Raw genomic sequence first — 24,016 nt, forward strand, 5'->3', positions numbered from 1 at the left:
ACATAAAAGATACTGGAATGGTTGATAGTTCTTTGAATATTGTTGTTCAATAGCATATTATAATAGATGTCATACGAAAATATTTATTATTACAGGATAAAAAAATACCCAGGGGTTCGAGCAGTAAGAAATAATTATATAAAATGGGTGTATTACCCACCCAAATGCTTTGCATGGTATATGTGTATGTATACGGCATATTAGATATCCCAATAATCATCAGATCTATCAACTACCTGCCGCGTTCCCTTATTGTAGTAGCCCACGCACTTGGGGCACTTATTCAGAAACTCTGGGGGACAGTTGGGACTGCATGAGACGAAAAAGCACCGTACGCTTCTCAGGATATCGGGGCTTGCCTCCGAGACTTTTTTGTAGTTCAAGCTCCTATGGTGCTTAAGTGTTTGGAGAACGATCTGATATAGCACCGATTCCGTGGGGTAGCTGTACTTCAGCAGCAGCCAGAGCTCCTTTCTGGTGCTTTCGACAAAGGTCTGCGTCATTTGCAGCATCAGCTTACACATGTCCAGCTTCCAGTATTTGGCCATGCTGCTGATTAGATCCTCGAAGCTCTCAGTGCTTGAGATGTGCTCAATGATAGCTTCTCCATAATCTGCCAATTGGATGTCCTGACCCTCGACGGTGATTGAACGGATCTGCAGCAGATTTGGGGGCACCTTACTGGGTTCTGCGGGTAGTTTCGGTTCGCTGGTGCAGACACTAGCTCCACGAGTTTTAAATAGTTTTTGTAGCTCCTTTTTTGTGGGAATTACATTGGCGCTGCGTATGAGGTCCAGTCTGCCTTCAGTGGACTCCTCAACGGACTTGGCCTCCTTGGAGATCTTGTCAAAGATGTTCCTGCAACCAAAATTAGCGTTCGTTAGCGTTCGTGAATGGATAGCTTATATCTTACTGTACGTGGCTGCTTAAGGTGCTCCGATAAGTGCCCATATTGACCATTTCGGATGCCAGACGAAAGTTATTGACACTGTGCGTGAACAGAACCAACCACTCGGAGAGCAGCCTCGCATTCAAAAAATCGACTTTCTCGCCATCAAAATGTTTCTGAGGGAGCACAAAAGAAGAGTTTGCATATATGTATACCGGATAGAATAAGGTTATCCTACGATGCGTACCAGTAGCAGATATAGCACTTTTTCGCGCGCTCTTATAGTGTCTACGTCATAAAAGTGCATTAAACAATTAGGTTCCTCTTTCATGTAAATCCGATGCACTTCAGGCGATTCCGAGGCCGCCAGACGTTCAGAAGTTAAGTGGCAACCCCTAATTGGGGAACGTCCAGTACCCTTTATCAAATACGTTTTCAGCTCAACCTGGCCATCGATTAGCTTGTAGATGCCTCGATCGCAGGTTACCATAATCCCTTCGGGCAGAGCCGTCTGCTTTAAGTATGTATCCCAGCCATCATAGATGCCACTCTGATCCACATAGATCATGCAACAATCCCGGCTGCTGCTGTGCCCTCCACTCTGGTCGGCTGAAAGCGGAATGACTAATTAAAGGAATGTGATGGAGCTTCAATGTACGATGTTACCAACGCAGCGACGGCAGCGGAAAACAGGATGGATCGACCAGGATCTGCTCTTCTCCGCTAGATTCAATTCGGCCACGCCATTCACGACAAGCACAAAGAACAGCGAAGAAAGGGACTGGCCATTGGTGTATTTACCTGAATGTATTTAGACCACAAAGCAATCATTGACGGAACACGAAACTGTCGATTTGCGGAGTTTGCTTACTTTGAAGCCAAACAAATTCCAGAATTTTTGGAAAGATAGCCTCAGATGTACCAAACTGAAAATTAAATATCTCTCCAATCTTGCTATTCAGGATGCCCTTTTGGTTCTGCAGCAATCTGTCAGGTCAAAGATCATCGGCAATCTAAGGATTTCAGGTGGAACAAAGGAAATTGCACGGCCACTCACAGATCCCAGGTGATGTCCTCGCCATGGCTAAGAATCTCTGCAAAAACCTGCTGCACCTCCCGGGCGGTGAGATTCAGTCCTGTAGTCATCCCGCTGGTTCAAGCTTGTCTTTTTTTCTTTTCTTTTTATTGCACTTTAGAAATGCAGCTGCTTTATCGTTAAAATATACCGCCCCACCCTCAGAAATATACCAAATATACCGACTCATTTTAAAAATATACCGTAAATATACTGACGTATTCAAGTTCTGCTCCACCTCATTCTGTTTCCAAACCACACAAAGCTCTCAAACATACATGCATACATATTTGATTCTTTTGTTTTTTTGCGTATACATTCATACAAGCAAATTCACTGGCCAGAGCAATTGTAGTTAGAAAAAATTTAGGGGAGTTCCCGTTTTGTGGAAATTTAAGGGGACTACATTTTTGCAATAGACGTGTTTGGTAAAGACATTGTTATACGGAAATATATTTTAATAGGTTTTAGAGATAAGGAACCAATCACCTATTTGTGCATACGATCAGTTTCTTTGCTTAGATGTTTTTTTCAGGAACCAATCTACCGTGTGAAAACAGAATTACTTGTAAACACATTCCACGATTTTAATATTCCGTCGAATATTACTAGCTAGATAGATCTCTCAGTCCTGCCCACATATTTCTATACGATTAATGAATCAATTTTCTACTTGACTGGCTTATTTTAAACACGAGCTTTTATTGAATTTCTATACCATTTGTTTTTAAATATACCATGAAATTTAATAGATTGAAGGAATTGACAAAATATAACATTATAACCGCAAATATACCGTCGGTTCACTCCTTTTCTTAACAGTATATCGATATGTATGCACAATATTTTTCTGTTGTTTTTTGGCCCATCCCAGCAAACATACGATTCAGTCTTAAGATATCATGAATCGTGATTTTTTTTGCAGGCTTCACTGTCTTTAATTAAAGTTTAAGACCAAAATTATTTTTTGCTAAAGGTATCGATACAAACGTTTCTATCGGATATGTTAGTGCACCGTCGATGTTTAGGACATCTATCGAGTTTCATATTTGAAATTAACTGTAATCTTCCATTCATTTGTTGGTTGAGCTTTTTATTGTTACTTCGATTTCTTTTAAAAACTATATACAACATAAATCGTTTGAAAATTTACACAGTATCATTTAAACTTAAACTAAGGCTATTTGTGTGCTCATTTCGGTTTGCAATCAAATATTGAGTAAGTTATTCATTACAAAAATTGTTGATTAATTGCAAAACATGCTTGAATATGTACGTTCTCTCAGTCTAGTAATTAAAAATATAAGCAAACTACCGCTGCTACTGCTGCGTCGGTCATTAAATGTAGTTTCTCATGATGCTTTCTTCGTTTTTGCTTACTAAATGCAACAATTAAGTAACATTAATTTGTATTTAAATATTTAGCTGAGTTTCGTGAGCAAAGCGCTGGGGTTTTGCCACCCTGGTTCATTGATAACGCTCTCTCCTCACATTTGTATGCTACACGTTTTGCTAAACAAAATCAATGATTTGTATCAAAAGTTCTCAAATCAGAAATGCATATCTTGTTAAACATCTGCTCTGTTCTCGTTCTTTCTCTCTCTAACTATATATCTCTCTCTCGCTCTGTTTCATTCAGCAAAAGGCACTTTTCTTGTACAATTCCCTAACGTTTCGGTGTGTAATATGTTTTTCTAGTACTAAGGACTAACTAACTAGTGCGTCTTGTTGACAGCTGCTTCGGCCGCGAGACGCGCCCACTCGGGGAACGAGTTGAGGTTCGGGTAGACAACCAGGCCCCAGGTTTGACAGAAGATAAACAGGATAATGATGGTGATGATGGTGGGGCCGATTCCAGCAATGGCCATGTCCTTTGTTCTAATGTTGGCATAGCCGGCAACCAGAGCATTGGGCGGCGTGCTCACTGGCAGGTGGAAGGCCATGCTGCAGGCCAGACCAGCGGGCAGAATCAGATACAGCGGATGAATCTCAATGGCCAGCGACTGCAAGGAATGTGCAATTATTAGAAATGCAATCCAGATAAGAGTGCAACAGATCAACTCACCATCTCCGCCAGTACGGGAATAATAATGTTGGCAATAGCCACATTGGAACTGAAGGCCGTGAGCACAACAGCAACCAGGATGACCACCAGCAGGAGTACAGCATTTGGCAAGACCTTCAGGCCAATCAGGGCGTTGCCAATCAGCTTGGCCATGCCACTCACTTTGCTGCCCTCGGCCAGGGCAAAGCCACCGCCCAAAAGGAAGACCAGGCCCCATGGCACCTTGGTCTGGATGAACTTCCAGGTAATCAGAGAGGGGGTCGGGCCCGTGGGCACAGGACCGCCACGTCTCGAGCAGTAGCGCAGGAAAGCATAGTTGGCTGGCAGAATGAAGCACATGATGACGACGAAAATAGTTGGCATAGAGTTGCGAATGTCCCTGCAAGATGCGGATCAAGAAGAGACGTATTAGTATTAGTACAGTTCCACCGATAGGTGAATGGCAGTTTTTGCACTCACTTGGTGTTCAGCCAATCGGCCCAGCCCAGGAAGATGCCAGGTTTGCGGGTGAAGTACATGATGACCATGAATATAAACAGAATCATCACTTGAATCTCGTGGATGCTCATGGGGCCCAGCTCCTTGTAACGCTGATCGATCACCTTCTTGGCCACATCGGCGCCATCCTTGCCCAACTGCACTTCCTGAGCCTCCTTGCTCTTGGGACGGAACAGGCCCATGAAGTGCCACTGCAGGAAGAGGAATGTCAGGAATGTGTAGATCAACATCGCTGGCACCGAGTAGAACATGAATGTGGGGAAATCCATCTGTTCGGTGGAAGTGGGGAAACGCGACTCGTAGATGCCCTTGAAGGTGAGATTGGTGGCCGTTCCAATGATGGTTCCACAGCCGCCCAGCGATGAGGCGTAGGCAATGCCCAAATAGTAGCAAAGAGTGATCTTGGTGGGATATGGTGGCCTGGTGGGGGGTAATCATTAATCAGGCATTAGTATAATAATAAAAGTTATCTTTCCTGTTCGGCTACTTACTCATCCTCGTTGTTCTTCTTGTTGCCCCCGACAATTTGATATTGGGGCTCGTGGTTTATCTTGCAGACGCCCTGGGCCTGCAGCTCCTCCAGCACAGCCTGAATAATCGGACACATCATAGCCGTGCAGGCGGCGTTCGAGATCCACATGGACAGGAACATGGTAACCATAATCAGGCCAAAGTGTAATCTACGGGGACTGCAGCCCACGATCTGGATTACCCTCAAGGCGAGGCGCTTGTGCAGATTACAGTATTCCACGGCCAGGGCCACCATAATGCCACCCATGAACATGACCAGCGTGTCTTTGAAGTACAAACGGCAGGTCTGATCGGAGCTCTACAAATAAACAACAATTTAGTTGGGAATCATTCATAGCTAAGGAGCATAAAAGTCTCACCATAATTCCCATCACGGGGAACGCCACAATGGGTATCATTGAGGTCACATAGAGGGGCAGGGCTTCTGTCACCCAAAACACGGCCATCACCAATAGCAGATACATGCAGCGATATTCCTGAAAGAGTTTAACCATTTTTAAGGCTTGGATTCTATATCGATTAAATGTAGTTTAAGAGCTACTTACGGGTGTATTGTTCAGCAGCATTATGGGCAGGCAGAACAGAGGAACCAGAAAGACCACAAGGCCCTTCCAGTGATTGCTGAAGAAGTTGGAACATTTCACTGGCGGCTGTGGTGGTTCACCGATTTCACTGTCGATTAGAGAGACGATAATAATATACTAATTAGAGCTGATTCTACAACATTTTACTAGCGATATCATTAACCGCCTGAGTACTCTTATTTATGTTGTCCTTTAAAAAATAATTTTTCTCAATATGGTATTTGAGGGACCCCCCAGCAGTTCTGGGCTTATAGCTTTCTAGATCTTACTAAAATACTACTTCAAGCTAATCTTTACTCTTTTATTTTCCAGAATCGATCAAAAACCATCAATCTATCACATCATTTAAATTACTTTATATGTATGTACAAATCGCTATACTTACACTTCCATTTTGATGTCTGCTGGGGTATAGATCTGTAAGTAAATAGAGCACAAGAGAAATAGATCAATAAAAAGATCAAGAACGAGCCCCCTTTAAGTCTTATTTATATGAAACAGAAGCAAAACACTTGTTGCCATATCGCCGCACCCAAAAAGCAATCTGAACTCCGAACCCGAGCAATCGATTGTCATCGTTCACGCTTCATTAAAATGCCATCCATCAGTATACCGCACATTGAAGCCGAAACGTAAGCAATTGAAAATCATTTGAATCGAGCACAGCACACACAAAAAAGACCAAAAAAAAAAAATAATAAATAAATCAAGAAGCATATGGAAATCAGGCGCGTGATATAATTTCTTTTTGGCGAAAAAACGTTTTGCAGTAATACTATGGAAATGAAATAGAATGGAACGGCGAATCGAGTATGGTATGCCTGAGTTGTGCCACAAAATTTGTCAACGTCTGAGGTATACGAGCACTATACTATATACGTATGTATGTCTGTATGTACATCCGTATAAGTAGGAATACTCATGGCGGATATTTCAGAGGCGCATATTCATGACGACAGTTGGCCTCCATTCTCCACACTGAGCGTCATCGGCCCCTGCCAGTATAGAATGCGGTGTATGTTAGGTAATATATGCGTAAGTTAGAATACGAATAAAAAAAACCTAGATATATGTATGTACATATGAATGTATCGCTTTCATGGTGCGTTCGGAGGCACGTCCTAATCAATGATTGCTATGAAGGTTCTTATCGGAAATAAAAGTTACAATCAATCAAGCCCCTGTAAGCCGCAGACAAATATAATAGCAGAGCCCTCAGCACACGTGTTGTGTTGCCCTTAACTTTGATGTATCTAATGGTATTTCAGATACATACGACTGTATGTGTATACATATATGTATAACTGAAAGCACCCACTAATTATAGATCGGTTCGGAACACAGACAGAAGAAACCAACGGACTATGTCCAATGTCAATGTCAATGGTGTAATGTATAGCATAAAATACTCGTACAATATGTAAACATCGCTTAGGTGACTACACCCCCCGCCCCAAGGGGGACAGAGACATGTGACAGGCAGGGCAGAGCAGGGCAGGGCAGGGCAGGGGCTGATAGAGCCACACAAAAAGCTGTTGAAATGGATCTGTGGCGTGTCGCATGCAACCTTTAAAGAGTTTATTGACTTGACGACACAAAGTGAAATGGTTTTTTGAATATTTCAAGAGGTTGTACGGACTGGATAGGGGATACGAGTATGTATTTATGTATATGCTGATTGCATGATGGGGAAACAACAAAATGTCAAGATTTATTCGATGAAAGAAGAAGAACTTCTCAAAAAAGAAAATCCATGTGAAGGAGGAATAAGATTTAAGCTTATCTTCAATATTCGCTTCATTTAAAATAAAGAATTTCTCCTTGTAAATTTTAATTTATTTGCCGAAAGTGATCACTTTTTAATGATCTCCTATCATAATCTCAAGCATTAAATTCAGCTCAAATAAGAGAAACACAAGTAATTAAATAGATTAAGGGAATTAAAACAATAAAAGCCAGACTCGCGTTATTAAATGGGTATATTAATAGAGATATATATCTTTATTCTCACACTCTTTATCTAAATCTATTCGAATTACTCATCCATAAGTAGTAGCTATCATCTCCTACAGACAAACCACAAAAAAACACACACACATACATTTGTTTATATGTATATAAAAAAAGCTTAATTGAATTAATTAGTTTATTTAACAAGTTGCCGCCTTTTTTGAGCCGTTTTAGCCGGCTTATCTTTGATTGTTATTTGTTTTGCTCACAGTGTACTCGGTATTGTTTACACTAGTTTTGAAGTAGTGTAGGATTCGTTGTTACTATGGTTGTCGAGGGGTAATTTGAGATCGATCTGCTCTTTTTTGTGGGCGATGCGACGAATATTAGCATTTAATATCCCACTGCATTTTCTGACCAACACGTGATCGAGGGCCGAGCGACCGAGGGTGGGAATTCTAGATAGAGATATCCGCCACTGCCATCAATATCAATATCAATATCAACATCATCAAAGTCTATCATCATTTTTTATTGTGTGTTTGCACAGTCGACCTCAATTGTTTATGGCTAAAGGGGATGGGATGGGTAAGTCGGAGACTGGGGCAAATAGGCGATCTACAGTGCGTTTCATCCATAATGTGGCACACTTAGGAGCCTGTTTGGCTTCTGGCGCAAACAAATACTAGAAAATTCTATGTACTTTGCTGAGTATCCAAATTGGGGAGCCCTCTTCCCATACACACTCTTAAGCTTCTGAGACGCACTGTAGAATCCACTTCTCGGGCATTGGCAAAGCTGTGGCTATTGCCATAGATCTATCTATACTATAGACCACTCACTGAGAAGTGCAATGTTTATTGAAACCCAACCCTGTAGTACGTATAATACTTTCGAGTATTTCCCTCGGCTTGCGAGTCATAAGTCAGTCTTTAATTGAGAAATATTTCCACACGGCAATTAAAAGTATTATTAATACAAATTCAAACACGCGCAGGCACTCGAACCGAACCTCTCTCTCAAAACACCCAGCCACGCCCCCTGCCAAAAACCCAAGTATTCCATTTTGCTGCTAGAAAAGTCCATCATCTCATAGAGAAGGCTCGTTGCTGTTGCCCCGGGCCTGTTGTGTGTGTGCCCCTGATTGATTACCAATGCCGATAGGAGAAGCGAATGAACGCGAGACAGAAGGCAAAAATTGATAAAGTGGAGTCTATTATATAGAGCATACTAGTATATAGAACAACATTTTGTTTCCAACAATGTGCAAACAATCTATGAGGCTCCTATCAATTGACAATTGGTCATCTACGTCAGAAGGCGCCCTGAATATCAATCAAAATTGAAGAAATACATATATGTATACATAACATATAAATATATATGTGTATGCATTTATAGGTTCTATATACATAGTATCTGTACTCTTATAGTATTACATGTTTGCATTGCAATATAATCTGAGTAAAAATATTTACTCATCGTTGGATCATAGGGGAGTGGAATTTTCAACGAGCTACGAGCTTCAGCTGATAACGACAAAAGAAGGAAGGAATGTTGGTTTTATTTATAGGTAGAAAAGGTTATAGAACTCCAAGGAATCAGTGGAACAAAGTCCTGTTTGCCAATCAAATCTATAGTACTCTAGGATTTCCCGATGTAAACAGTAGACATTCTAGAAATTCCCAAGGCAAGCCGCCAATCAACAGAGGCAGATGTACAAAACAATGTAGTTATAATTACTTTATTACAGAGTACAATTGAATAAAAGAAATTCCAAAAATATGTACTTAATGCTTGAATGAACAGGTATTAGTGCAATACCATACAATTATATTTAATGGCTATGTGTGCCCACAATTTCTTACAGCCCACATGGATAATAAGGGGAATAATCAACTAATAGCAGGCCGGGGACAGACTTCCGCCGGCACCCGCCAAGAAACACCAAAATTTCTCGCTTAACTTTGGACGGCAGGGGGGGCTGGGCTGGGCTTCTCCGTAATCTAATTGAACAGCTTGATAGGCTAAACAATCAGATAACTAAAACAGAACTATGTACGAGTATGTATCTTAGTATCCTTGGACCACCCAAAGACACAGTTGCTTCTTATTGTTGTGGCTTGGTAAATAAATTAATTGCCCGTTTACAGACAATTTTCCAAATGCCATTTGTCATTGTTTGGCCAGGGTAAGTACCCGTGCAGCCGACAGATTCCGAGATAGAGAAATGCACTTTGATAGAGAGTAATGTAGTTCCACAGTCTCACAGGGTCCCTGGGGGCGTTCTCGATAAGTGAAGAGCGATGTATAGAGTAGAGTGTTTACAAGTTAATTGAAATAATGGGTCATGTCGTGGCGAGAGACAGCGAGTGAGTGTAGTGTTAGTGTTCCCAGCTGGGGTGCAACATTGTTATTTATTAACCCCCAAATGATCACGTATTTGCGTAAATTAACGTATCAATAAACAGGCTCTATATATAGAGGATGGTTTGGTTGGTTTGGCAAGTTTTGCTTGAATGCATTTCGCAACCTTCGATGCGGAAATTAAATGACAAATTTATTTTACGAAATTACCATATTCAGATGCAGCAACAGGTTATCTTTCGAATGAAATTATAAATAAAGGAGAATAATTAGCAGGGCTTATACTCGTACCCCTTTTAAAACAAAACAATAAAGGGATTGCCTCAAGTAAATCTCATTCTCATTAAGAGGGAGAGAGAGAGAGAGAGAGAGAGAGAGTGTTATTGAGCAATGATTCAATGCGGGTACTTTCATTTCGGGGTATTATCGAAACACCTGTCTGAAGAGTGCCGTAATTACAGTAGTAGTACAATGTCGTATGATTTTAAAAACCCAATTAAATAAATAAAGAACTTTACAGTGCAGTTAGAATGGCAAGGCTTAATGCAACTATGATTCATTTCGGGGTATTATCGAAACAGCTGTCTGAAGAATACCCTAATTATAGTAGTACAATTTCGTATGATTTTAAAACACACAATTAAATAAGAAAGTCCAGTTAGAATGGCAAAGCAAGGCACGAAAGGCTATATATATTATTATTTCCATATGTAGTACTGAAGCCAGACATTGAAATGTGAAATTTGAATAGGGTTTCGACATCGGAAATAAAAATACAAAAATATTGATATAAACTGGTCGATTTTGATCACTTTGCCATACATTTGTTCACCGATAAGCAAACCAGTCTACTAAAAGCAAAAATCCAGTTCATAAAGATAAAAACAAACCCATAAAAAATTAGCGAAAACAAAGCAAAGTGCAATTTGAAAAACCGTAAAGGTTAGGTTTCTAACTATTTCAAAAATAAAAACCCACACGAAATTTCATACTTTTTACTGAAAGTAATAGGTATACTTTCTATAAACTAGACCATTTCAAAATGCTGATAAGAAATTGGTGTTTCCAGTTCAAGTGCTCGGCTATTGTATATTTTTGTTGAACAGGGATGAGTACTTTAGACTCTAATCAGAGGCACAGGCAGCCGATTAAGTTGATCCAAAGTACAAAAAACATAATCTAAATTTAAACTGGAAACCCAGTTAAGAAGTTAGGCCCAAGTGGTCACCAATCGAACGGCTTTTGGGTGACTGTTAGTCGGGGCACGACTGTACTCGATTCTACGAACAGTTTGACAATTACCCATTAAAATAATTCGAGTGCACAGACAGATCACCTTACGACATTCGCATAAATTTGATATGGAAATTGCAGTCTCTTGCGAGCATTGTGCCTCCCTTTTTGGTTCATTCACACAGGCCAAGGCGCCTGACAACAAAGACTCGTGTGCCTCCGCAGGAGGTCGAGCTGGAGGTTATCTGTAGAGAGCCGTCAGAGCGGGCAAGGGAAACACTTTTTGGATCGTGTGCTATATCCCATCCATTCGTTATTCAGAACTTAGTTTTATCGCCTCCGGAGAAACTGTTTGCGGTTTGCAACATCGGAAAGCGGAAACTCCCTGAATAACGCTGTACAAATTAACATTATCAATAGGAAGAGCCTGTGGCACAGAGACTGACTTATCGTATTCAAAGTATTCGCGGGTTGATTGCACTAAAAAAGTATAAATTGAATTCATTTATTTAGTTTATGAATCTCTAGTAATTCATTCAACTTTTTCACCTTCACTGGGGCTCCACTTCCCGATCAAATGTAAGGAATATCAATTACAAATAACCCTGGTGACCGCAATAGCCACATTTTCGTATACACGCACACACACAATATACCGAATATGGGATGATGTTTTAGTTCAAATCTGAAGTCACAATAATTGTTCTATCAATTAATATGTCACTTGTTTGGCCATAGAAATTCGAACTTGACATTGACATTGTCAGCAAAACAAAAACTATACAAAAATTTGCATAATTAACTGCCTGGGGTTGGGGATTTTCTATTTTTTTCTTTACAAAGGCGTAGGAAAGCCAATTAAAGGGGGTATGTGGCAAGCAGGCCGTTGCCTAAAGTACATAAGATGTATGTACGTCACAGTCATAGAAACAGGTGTGAAATCTAAGTATTTGTGTACTTGAAGTAAAATTCTGGAATGTTTATTACAATATAGTATATATGCCTTACTCAACAAATAATAGAAGAGTCGATTGTATAAGAACCATATCAAAAAGAGCACAAATTTAAGAAAAATCGTTGAATTGGTAGATAACAAAAACCTATAAATAGTCTATATAACTGCTACATCACGTTTGTTTTCATACAAAATTCAATCAGTACCCCAAAAATATTTATCTGTTATTGGAATTGAACCAAAAAAAAAACAGAAACAAAACTTATCTGAGAATATACAGTGTGAACATATATTATTTTGGGTTTGTACGTTCAATGACCACATAAAACAACTAGTAACTGATATCGTTATATCAGAAAATACATACATACATATACAGAATATACGATGTATTAGTTGGGTATTTGATTACGCTGCTCATTAGGTGTGAATTAATAAACAGAAACAAAAAATCACGTTATCTGTCAGACTCAATAAAAGAAGGTGCTAATTTCTCCGACAAATATTTGAGTTAACAATGAATTGGTTTGATGCCTCATTTGGAAGTATTCAATTGAGAAATGGAGAGGAAAAGTTTTGTCAAATTAAAAAAAAACAATTTATGGATGTTTACAAAGAACTAGGTATACTGTGGTATCTCCAAAGTTGTATTCCATGCAACTATTGTATATTTCACGTTGAAAACTGCAATGGGAGAAATACAGGGAAACGTGCCCAACAGGTTTAACCCACAACCACAAACGTATAAATATATTGTTTATATTTATTATGCATTTATCTACCTACTGTATACTATTGGAATTGAGGCTATATATTTCTCTACTTTCAGTTTAGACATTGCCATTTCCTAATCATTTGTTTGTGACCTTGAGATTGCAGTTAAAGAAAAATCTCTGATAAGAAAACCTTAACTTTTTTACCAGTTGTCATGGAGGAATGGAACTGGGAACGAATCACAGAGAACAATTATATAATGACTGGGCCTGGGACAATACAAATTGGGGCAACTTCGCTATAGGTTCAGTCCTCCCCCACAGACCCCACAGCTGCTTGGGTCTCTGAGGTTCAACGACAGCGATATTCAAAATGCAGTACACATATGTAGCTGTATAAAGAAAATCTTTTTAATGGGTTTATATTTCGGGTATCACCTGATCGGTTTCACTTTCAGTGCCAGCCAGACAACGACTTCCGAATAAATATATGTATGTACATATACGAGTATAGTATGTAGATATTTCTAGTGATTATTGGGATGCGTGGTCCGTGCTTTGTTGATAAGAAGTGAGCTGGCCGTGAATCATGATCCATTATACAATAGCATGATCACTTGGAAAACCAATCGGAGGGAGATTCGGACCAATACATGGTAGATTGTTGGATTCTATGGTTCTAAATCCCATATTTTATTTGATTTGGGAAGGAACAGAACTGAACTGAAATATTTATTTAAATTAGTGAAATGTACCACATAAATAACCCAAAGAATTGCAGTAATTCTTTCTCTTCTATGTACTCTTCGTACTTTCCGCACAGCTCAGATCCCGGAGAGCGCGAAAAACAGCGATCCGTGGACACCCACGGAACTTTTCAATTTCTCACATTTGCAGGTAAACACTCGGGCAGTAAACGAAAGTAAACAATATTATGGAGAACTTTAATTACATTACTGTATGCCAGGCCCAGACCATTTGGTCAACAAAAGGAAGTTTCCGATGCAGCTGCTGGGTTCCATATTATCGACACACATGACCACATGCATGTACACTTCTCGGTTGTATGTATGTATGTATGCATGCACATACATGACGATATTCTGCCTCTTCTTCAGGTGCATTTCTATATATGGTGCACTGGCGGAAGAGAGGGCATGGAAGAACACAAGCAGAGCAGAACAGAACAGAAAAGAAAAGAAAAAAAAAAACAAAACATAAGAGAACACCGCTTGAACAAAGAAATTGCTGTTAAAGCAACGCAGATACATATGCACATATCATATGTACTAATGCACATGAGTAAAGAAAGTAAATGGACTCTAGGATTTGCCGCCGTTGTTAGGGGGTCTTCTGGGGTCTGTTCTGCAGACCTTCACACTCGTAAAACGGTTTCGGTTTCGATTTCGGATGGGGTTTGTGTTTGGATTTGGGTCCGTTCTGCAAGAACATGCAAACGTCACGAGTTCACTTCCTAACCAAAAATTGAAAATAAACACAAGAGCAGCGCGGTATTTTTATCGCCTTATGTACATACATACATATATACAAGGCAGCAAGGCGCAGTACTGGCACTCACAACGCACATGGCAAACGTTCTTTCAAAGTATGTACATACATATGTGCATGTCTATCTCCGATCTTCTACGCAGAATTGCTGCAACTTCTGGTCTCCATTCTTAATAATTAAATTATTTACTTTTACAAACAGCAGCGGGAACAAAGATGTTCAATGTTAGATGGTGTTTCAGTTTATCTGAGCTCGGGAGCTCGCCCGATTCGACCGATTTGAACGATTTTTTTGAAATGTGCGATGTTTTTACCCGACGCCGACTCGGACCCTCGATTGCCAGCCAGCATTTACTTTGTGTTGGTGCGGCTGCGGCGCGCTTTAAATACGAGAATGTACTCGTGCAAATTAAACAACTGCGGTAGCGGATTGTGTTTTTAAAAAGTTTTTATTTTACTTCGAACTTCACTGATATAGATTTAAGTAGAGGGTCACAAAGGAATTCCGGGCCAAGGGATTGCGCGATCTTAATATTTAGCTAGACTTTGCGGTGTCGCTGCTGGATCAAGACTGATTTGAACTTTCTGATCTTTGCATCGTTGATCCCTTTCGGGAATCGTTTTTCTATAAACATTTCAATTGATTTCGCCATCCCGAGTATTAGATTTCGTCATCCAAAGAGAGAACTGTAAAAGGCCTAAAGTGCAGGATCTGCAGAAAGCCGGGAGTGAGATTGTTTATGAGAAGCCGGGTGTGGGCAAACATTGGTTTTCCATTTAGGCGAGTGTCAAAGAATGGGATTGCGGCGGGGGCGCTTGAGATTGTACATCTTAGAAATCAATTAGGCGGAGGCCCAAGATTGAAATTGTTTTCGTTTTGGAAAACCAAAGATTGTTTACAACTCGTATAAGAGCTCAATGGAATTGGGTACGTTAACTCCCCCCATTCTTAAATGTTTCGTCCCGATACATTTTGAAGTTCTGATAGAGCTCTAATTTCTTCTGACAGTATTTGAATGTTGCTTTCCACTATTTCTTCTGACGGTATTCTTATTGATTTAATAAGTACAAATTTGGTTAATTTATAGCAGAAGTAAAATAACATTAACAATATCAAAATGATTAAAAATAATGTTGTTAATGGTAAGGCCGTATTACCTAATGTTATAAGGGGATTTAAAATATTAACATTATCAAAAGAAAATTGCTTATCATTTGATTGTATATAATCAACTAATTCAAAATCGCTATATCTATGATGCGATATATATTTTAGAATTTTACCCTTATCATTTATGTGGCTTATATTATTTATTACAATTGTGTTGTTGAATATAAGGAGATACGATCCTAACAAAGTAGTATTGTCTACGATATTTTTGCCTGAAACTAATATGGCACCATCCTGAATGATGTCTATTTCTTTGTTTTTTTTCCCTTTTTTTAGTGCAGTTGGCTTTAAAGCCATTAAGTAAATTGGTGAAACAGGTACTCTTTAAATTTATTTGTGCGTAATTGTTAAAAGTTTCACTTTTAAAATTATTCATTAAATAGTATTTCTCCTTACATTCACAAACTTTTTCACTTATAACTAACATTCCATCATTTTGTGAGATGGCTCTTGCATGGTAAAACTTGCAAATATCTTTAATTTGAGGATATTTTATGTAAATGATTATTAAATCTGCATTTCGAATTATTTTAACCGTTGCAATGTCCAACAGATCAGACAGTTCAACATTATGTTTTTCATGCTTATAAATGTCCTCTATTTCGTTTTTATTTAAAATTTTTGTATTGAAAATGTTTACTTTTAAGAGGGTTATGGTATCAACTAAATTTAGTAGGTCAAAAGTTATTAATTTTAAACGATGCTTTCTCAGTATCGTTTCTTCATTGAAGATGACATTCTTTAATGAATTTGATAGCAATTCAATTTCTTTGAAAAATTTGGAATTTATTACAAATTGTTTATTATTATTTTCAGTTAATTCATTTACTTTATTTTGTATTTTCAAAAAGTCGTCATGATCAGGGCTGCCTGCTATCCATTTCCAAATGGTACCTAATTCATTTATTCCCCTTTCTTTCCGTTTTGGAACTAATTCTGAAATCATTAATTTTAATAGACTTAAGTCCATTGATATTTCCCACTCATCGTCTGAATTAATTGATTTGTTGACATATTTGGATTCTTTATCAATTATCTCTCTATAAAAACTCAAATTAGTAATATGGAAAAGTTCAGCGTATGTTTCATAAGTGTAAACGTCTCTGTCGTCTTTGAGCAATAGATAGTCACTATGCGTATAGTCAATTACTTCCGCAGTCGTCAATATAACAAAAGTCAGTATTAGTATATTCGCATACATTTTTCTTGCTCACGAAATATCCGGTAGGGGTCGTCCTTCTTAGTTTGGCAGATCTTCGAACGGGTCTTCCTTCTTAAATTTCTTTGCTCAGCTGGGTCTTCTGGGGGTCTTCCTTCTTTGGCTTCGCTGATCGTTTCACTTTCTTTGTATTTTGGTTTTGTCGGTTTTGTTGGTTTTGTTTTTTTAAAAACTTTGGGTTTCTTTGGTTTTTTTTGTATTTACGAATTGCCTTGATTAGCTTTTTGTTTTATTTGTATTTTGCGTTGTATTTGTATTTGTATTTGTATTTGTATTTGTATTTGTATTTGTATTTGTTTTTGCACACCCTAAGCTCCGGTTTGTTTCCTTTTTATCTCACTTTTTTTTATCTATATCACACAGTCACTCCGCGTTTTTAATTTTGAAGGATTTATTCCATTAATTAATTGTCCTTCGGGTTTCGGCACGACGCAACACTTTTATCATTCGGTGCTTTTTAGACAACGTCGCCCCACGTTGGGCGCCAATTAAACAACTGCGGTAGCGGATTGTGTTTTTAAAAAGTTTTTATTTTACTTCGAACTTCACTGATATAGATTTAAGTAGAGGGTCACAAAGGAATTCCGGGCCAAGGGATTGCGCGATCTTAATATTTAGCTAGACTTTGCGGTGTCGCTGCTGGATCAAGACTGATTTGAACTTTCTGATCTTTGCATCGTTGATCCCTTTCGGGAATCGTTTTTCTATAAACATTTCAATTGATTTCGCCATCCCGAGTATTAGATTTCGTCATCCAAAGAGAGAACTGTAAAAGGCCTAAAGTGCAGGATCTGCAGAAAGCCGGGAGTGAGATTGTTTATGAGAAGCCGGGTGTGGGCAAACATTGGTTTTCCATTTAGGCGAGTGTCAAAGAATGGGATTGCGGCGGGGGCGCTTGAGATTGTACATCTTAGAAATCAATTAGGCGGAGGCCCAAGATTGAAATTGTTTTCGTTTTGGAAAACCAAAGATTGTTTACAACTCGTATAAGAGCTCAATGGAATTGGGTACGTTAACTTGCATGTGTTTCTCTCACAACAACTTGTTTTCCACCAATAGTTCCTACGGGAGCTATGATATATTCGTCCGACTTGGACCCAATTTTTGTGAATCATTTCAAAACATTTACATATATCTGAACGATTTGTTGAGTTATCTCAATTAAAAACCAAGCTTGTCTCACAAGTTGGTTTTCCCCGATCCTTAGTATAGCTATAGCGATAGTGCCCCGATAAGGCCGGTTCCCACAAATGAGTCAATTCATGAGATATCTTCAAAACTGAAAGCCTTGTTTTTCACACAAATCTACTCCGGATATCATGCTGATCAAGAATATATATGTTTTAGGGCATAATGAAATTAAACCAGGTGGTGTATTCGCTCAACGGGCTCTCTTTTCGGGGCTTATTTTGCTCAGTACAACAGAAAACCACTTCGTTGGGATTGTGTGAGTACTAATAAGACCCGAAAGAGATCGAATACACCACCTTGTATAATTTCATCATGCTCCATGGGAGATATGTCTGCCGTCAGAGAGAGAGCGAGAGAGCAGGCGAGAGAGCAAACGAGGCTAATATTCTCTCCCCAACTTCTCACACACACTAGTGTGCAGACTTAACCCAGCATTTATTTGGTGTTGGTGCAGCCCGATGTAGGTGTTAAGTCTGTGTGGGTGTCAATGTAAGCATCAGTGCTGCCAATTTAGCTTGTTTAAGATTTTACAATTTTTATATATTTAAATTCCTAGAAAATTATACATTCAGTTTTTTGTTGTTGTCCAGTTGAAACTGAGTATGTGCTGCTTGCAAAATACAACCGATAATATTGCGGAAACTATTTAATAAATCAAATTTGCCGATATTGATAGCATGAAAGAGCCAATTGATCAAATGAATTTATTTTTGGGGTATTAGTGAATTTTCAAATTATTTGTTTTTAATTAATTTTTGTTTTTTTTCAAATATAGCTGGAATCGACTCTGATTCTGGCAGCACTGTCAGCAAGCCGAGAGAGTGCGCGAGAGAGAAGACAACGTTTCGCGGAGCTAGTGAAGGCTGCGTGAGTGGAGCATTTAACGCCATGTGGAGAATTTAAAACTGCGATGTTTAATATTTTATTGTTAAACGAAAGGAAAGGAATCCATCGATTTAGGAATCTTAGTTTGAACGGAGATTGTAAAAACCAAAAGAGATAAGAAAATGAAATGCCTGCATGGCAGCACCTCCTTTGGCTCACGAGCGCATCACTTCCACAAAGCAAACAGCATGCAGATGCAGACGAACAACAATCCCAGAGGCAAGGGGCGGCAAAGGGGAATCGGATTGCAGGGCCAACGTGAGAGCAGGCACCTAGGCAAGGGAGAGAGTAGGAGAAACGTTGAGCGTCTACGAATGAGAGAGAGAGAGATGCAACACGCATTGGACCGAACCAAATGGAAGCACAAAAGAAACTAAAAGAAAACTACAAACGGTAACTGCTAGAAAATGCAGACAATACCCGACAGACTGCATTGCAGCGAAGAGCTAATTGATGCGACACAAGAAAACGCGGCTCGAGTGAGCACTTGTTGCGGGAGAGGAAGTGTATGTGACAGCTGTAGCACCCAGCCAAGTGGACAAACCGACCCTCCCACCCCCAGACACAATCTCGTCTCGTCTCTTCTCGTCTCTTCTGGGTGTACTTGTTCAAAGTGCAACGAGCAAGCCGACGCCGACTTTCTCAATGCCACCACTCCCCTCTCACGGGGTGAAAGTGGACAACAGGTTGCCGCACGGGTATGGATATTGTAAGTAGCCGGTCCAGAATCAATTAAATCTCAAACTTGTTTTCCCAGCTCTTGCATAAAGTACAGATGCATTCGATCTCCAGTTGGAACTTTTCTGAATCGAATTTTTGTGAGCTCTGCAAATAGATCTAGGGATCTTTTGATAAATGTGTGCATATACGTATCAGACGTTGCACTTTCACGTACTTTCTTTGCGTCTGGAGAGTCCTTCCCTAACGGTGCAGGGTGTAGGCCAGAGGAGCAGCGTGGTGCACCACAGCGTGGTGCCTCCCCCTCTGGCGTGAACCGGCGGACAGCCACTTTAGAAGAAGAGTGGATGGTGGTCTTCAGCACGAGAGCAACCACGGGCTTGATGCATGTTTGGTAATTTTCCTATCTGTACATTTCTTCAACCCAGAGTTTCCATTAACAGATGGTAGTAATTTTGGAGAGGTTTTACTGTATCTCTGCCACAGATTGATGTCATGGGCAGGCTGGGTGACACTTCACTTCACTTAACTCCACCTTCCATGTTCATGCTTAGTTCGAATGTTCTGTCAACTGATACTGACATTTTTCACTTCGGGTGATTTTCCCCCATAGACTGATAATAACTAAATATGTAGTGCCATGGTGAAATAGAGTGCTTGGGCTTGAGGTAGTCACATGTTTTACTCATGTATGCATGTTGCAATATGTATACAGTGTATGTATGTATGTATATCTCAACCATGCAACAACAATTTATTAATAATTGCCTTAAATCAATACCGTCAAGACCTCTAACTTCCTATAACCAGCGCACACCTAAAAAAACAAAAAAATCAATACGCAAACCATTTTCAAAGTCAAATAGAAAATGACCATACATTTTTTATTAGATCAAGTGAATTGAGAACAAGGACGATTTGCTCACGAAACAACTATGTATGTATGTAATTATTTAGTGCAATGAAAGTCGATGGAGATACGATACGTGATAGAATGCACGCAGTGCGCATAAGGAAAATACCAGAAAGAATCTCTTTCTATATACAATACCATATATTCGTATCTGTATATTTACGTACGTATTGAGATTCGCCAGGAAGGAGATAATTGCATCAAAGGCAAGCGACAGTTGACAGCGTGAGAAATCACTTTCTTTGATCTTGTTGAATAAACAAGCGTATAGTATAACCAGCACAATCATATAACCATGTTTTTATAGGAAATATACCAAGTGAGATAATTTAATTCCATTGAATGGTAATTGGGAGGAGACTTCGATAATGAAATAACGTAGAAATATTTTAAATAAATTTTAAATATATGTATGTATATAGAAAGCTGAACAGAAAGATCCTTAAGGTCCCAAAATGTATGTATTTAAATGGATGGGGCTGTACTATGCTAAGCTCTCAGTAGATTCATATTTGGTTGAGAATGATCTCTAAAGGTTTACACAGTTGTTCATTAGTTAGAGCATTTACTCAACACGAAATAGCAGCGTGCTTCAATTCTTTGCTAAGCTATTACTATCTATAGTATATGCAATAGTACTCGTGCCTAATGTGCCTTCATTGGGAATACATAACAATTACGTCTTATCGATCTACGTATAGTTAAGGAGCTGAGAGCCATTCGCAAACCAGTTTCTTTTCTTTTAGCCCCAAAAAAGCCTTCGACTGCTCGACCATCTATGGCAGGAGCGTACAAATTGAAGTTGAAGTTTATAGAGATCTGAAGACACACATTCTCTCGCTCTCGCTCTCTCTCTCTCTCTCTTAGGAATTTCCTCAGCTCTTAAGCGAAAACCAGTTTAATCTTTTATTTATTTTTGCAACTGGTTTTTTTTTTGCTTCGCAAACAAGACAAGCTAAAAATCAAGACAGAAGTTCCGTTGACCCACATAAAAAAAACTAATATAAACACATTTAAGAACTAAATGTGATATAAACTTTGATTTGATTTGTTCCATTAGGTAATCCATCAGATTTATTTCAATTCAAAGTTCAACCCAAAATTGCGTACATCTTATTTTCGAATATCTTTCTATATATAGTTTGTATGTCTTTTCAGTATCTACGTCTGCAATTGTTTGTCTTTGCGTCAGTCCATGTCACGTGTGGGGGCGGGGTCGACAAGAAAAAGCGTATTCTGTTCAAGGTAACATGGAGATTATAAGCCAAAATGTGTATAAACAAAAAGCCAAGAGCAAAAGTGCTTTGGGGGGTTCTGGTTTCTAAAAATATCTCTACATGTACTTTGAATGCAGACCAAAGTCTTGTGACTAGTGTAGGACATTTCTGGATTTTGAACTCATTGTATGTACTAATTGAAAGAACTTTGGACACAGGCATTCGAATATAAATAGCTATTAGTACTCGAACATCTATCATCTAAACGACTCCATCAACCATACCTCAATTCAATGAAACATTGTTTACATATGATATCAGGACGAGATAAAGATTGAAGTTAGACAAAACCACCTAATGGTGGTGACCTAATCAAATTTCTTGGCGCTGATCAGACTAGAATTCTCTATAGAATCTGCATAGGTATTAGGAGCAGACAGTTCCCATGAATATTATAAAGAATGTTCGTAGAAATTGTATACAACTTTTCCTTATCCCAACTTTAATGGAAATTTCTTATATGATATCTATAAATTAATGCGGCACTTCTCGGTAGCTTTATAAAGTCCGTTTATCACTCCGTCTTCTGTTTCAAAATCCGTACTTTACGTTTTCGTTTTAATTTGTTCTTCCATAAAAATTTTTATTGGGCTCGCAAAAAGTTAAGCAATTTAAGCCTCTTCATTAATTACCTTGAGAAACCCTGCCGTGCTAATTATTTCGCTGCCTGACTCTGAATAATTTTGTACATATTGTTATCTTTTGGTGTCGTCATATTTTTTTGTTGGTCAGGTGCTTTTCCAGACACGGGAAAGATAATGCAGGACCGACGTCAAGATGTCTTAACACCCACCCGCTCCCCACTGCTGCAGATGAAGAGGGAAAGAGACTGCAGAGAAAGCATCGTCATTTGTCAAGATTTTGCATGGGAAGATGGTGTGTGTATGTGTGTGTGTGCGCGTCTCTTCCGTTAGATAACATCTATACTATTCGAGCTTTTATTGTTGAAATATAGTCATGGGTTGTTAAGTGGGTGGACAAACAACACGAAGACACTTGATGGATTGTGTATTCAATGGACTGAAATGATTGAGAGTCCATCGAAATGATCGTCAACTTGAATCAAATTCCTATAGATTCCGTTCTTATATCTAGGATAAGCCTCCAAAGCCAGGCCCATCCTCAAAACAGTATCAAACCACTATCAACAACGACTTTCAGTCCATATCACAGCGTGTGTTTATATAACAACCTCTTACCTAACCCAACCCGACAAGCCCCGAGACAACGTCCAACCGCCACGCGCTCTGGCCAGCCAAACCCGATTTCTATCGGGCCATAAACCAACAGTTCATTTCGAAAAAAGCCGTTAAAAGTCCTAGGGGCCTGTCTCGAATTAGGCCCGAAACAAACACAGGTTCAAGGTCAAGCAGGTAAAACGGAAAGCGAGACAATGTTGCCACGTTCTCGAAGTTCTCGAAATTGAATAGAAATCAACAGGAAATGCTAATCACCTTTCTAATCACGAGTAATTAACATGGGAATCGAATCAAAATCGAATCAGCACTCACCATTTTGGTAGTCTCGGTTGCCATGGCTGGTAATTATGGTATATGGTATATATCTTTCGATTCTCGAGATAAACTTAAAAAAATTCTTTCGTCTTTTTTTATATAGCACTCGCGCTAAAACTTATTTTCATAATTTTCACTTTCTTCGACGAGCGCCCAGGCGACTGGCCAGACGAAAAGTTAATACTCGTATGTTGCTCAGCGTTCGACGACTAATTTGCTTTGCGATTGCTATTGCTTGCCACCAAAACCGCAGCCGATTTTCTTTCACGATTCTCTCTCGGCCGCCTCTCTATATACATATACAGTATTAAGCCCTGGACAAAAGAAAATATCTGATAAAAAGTCGACTGGCAGAGCGGGATGGAGAGAGAGAGTTAGCGACCGTTTGAGTTAGATAGAGAGGGAGCATAGTGGCGGCGTGAGAGCGTGCTAGAGCTCAGAGTGCAAACACGGACGGTGTGTGTTCGTCATCGAAAGAGAGAATATGTGTGTGTATGTGTGTGTCTGTGGGAGCGTTTGCGTGTCAGTGTGTGTGTGTGTGTGTGCTTTGGGCGCCTGCAGCAACAACGTGTCATGACCTTTCTCCTCTTTTACAACTCTCTCATTGACCTTAAACCTCTCGAATTCTCCCATGCCATGCACTATATCTCCCCTTTTAACACCCACACGGTATGATGAAAACTCATTCATAAAACACGAAATGTGACGTCACCGGCTGACTGCTGGTTCGGGCTGTAGGTGGGAGGAGGTGGAGATTACGGTATGCCAAATTGTTGACAATTTGTTGCTAGATGATGCA

The 24,016-nt window shown here is 39.4% G+C and overlaps 2 protein-coding genes across 2 annotated transcripts; both read right to left on the minus strand.

The window, feature by feature from the left end:
• Nucleotides 1-57: 57 nt before the first annotated feature.
• On the minus strand, nucleotides 58-2,070 carry LOC6595822. Its single transcript, XM_026989595.1, has 6 exons — nucleotides 1,947-2,070; nucleotides 1,761-1,876; nucleotides 1,556-1,690; nucleotides 1,137-1,498; nucleotides 914-1,065; nucleotides 58-858 (listed from the first exon to the last, which is right to left on the minus strand). The coding sequence occupies exons 1-6, from the start codon at nucleotides 2,033-2,035 to the stop codon at nucleotides 201-203; spliced, it is 1,512 nt and encodes a 503-aa protein (XP_026845396.1). The 5' UTR covers nucleotides 2,036-2,070; the 3' UTR covers nucleotides 58-200.
• Nucleotides 2,071-3,036: 966 nt separating this feature from the next.
• On the minus strand, nucleotides 3,037-23,350 carry LOC6595821 (protein I'm not dead yet). The gene is made up of 8 exons (XM_026989482.1): nucleotides 23,215-23,350; nucleotides 6,028-6,059; nucleotides 5,604-5,730; nucleotides 5,418-5,534; nucleotides 5,019-5,356; nucleotides 4,489-4,947; nucleotides 4,030-4,408; nucleotides 3,037-3,967 (listed from the first exon to the last, which is right to left on the minus strand). Exons 1-8 carry the CDS (start codon nucleotides 23,236-23,238, stop codon nucleotides 3,680-3,682), a joined length of 1,764 nt encoding a protein of 587 aa, XP_026845283.1. The 5' UTR covers nucleotides 23,239-23,350; the 3' UTR covers nucleotides 3,037-3,679.
• Between the last annotated feature and the right edge of the window lie 666 nt (nucleotides 23,351-24,016).

Source organism: Drosophila persimilis, unplaced genomic scaffold (genome assembly GCF_003286085.1).
Source record: "Drosophila persimilis strain 14011-0111.01,24,50 unplaced genomic scaffold, DperRS2 tig00000431-arrow-pilon, whole genome shotgun sequence".
NCBI classification, from domain to species: Eukaryota; Metazoa; Arthropoda; class Insecta; order Diptera; family Drosophilidae; genus Drosophila; species Drosophila persimilis.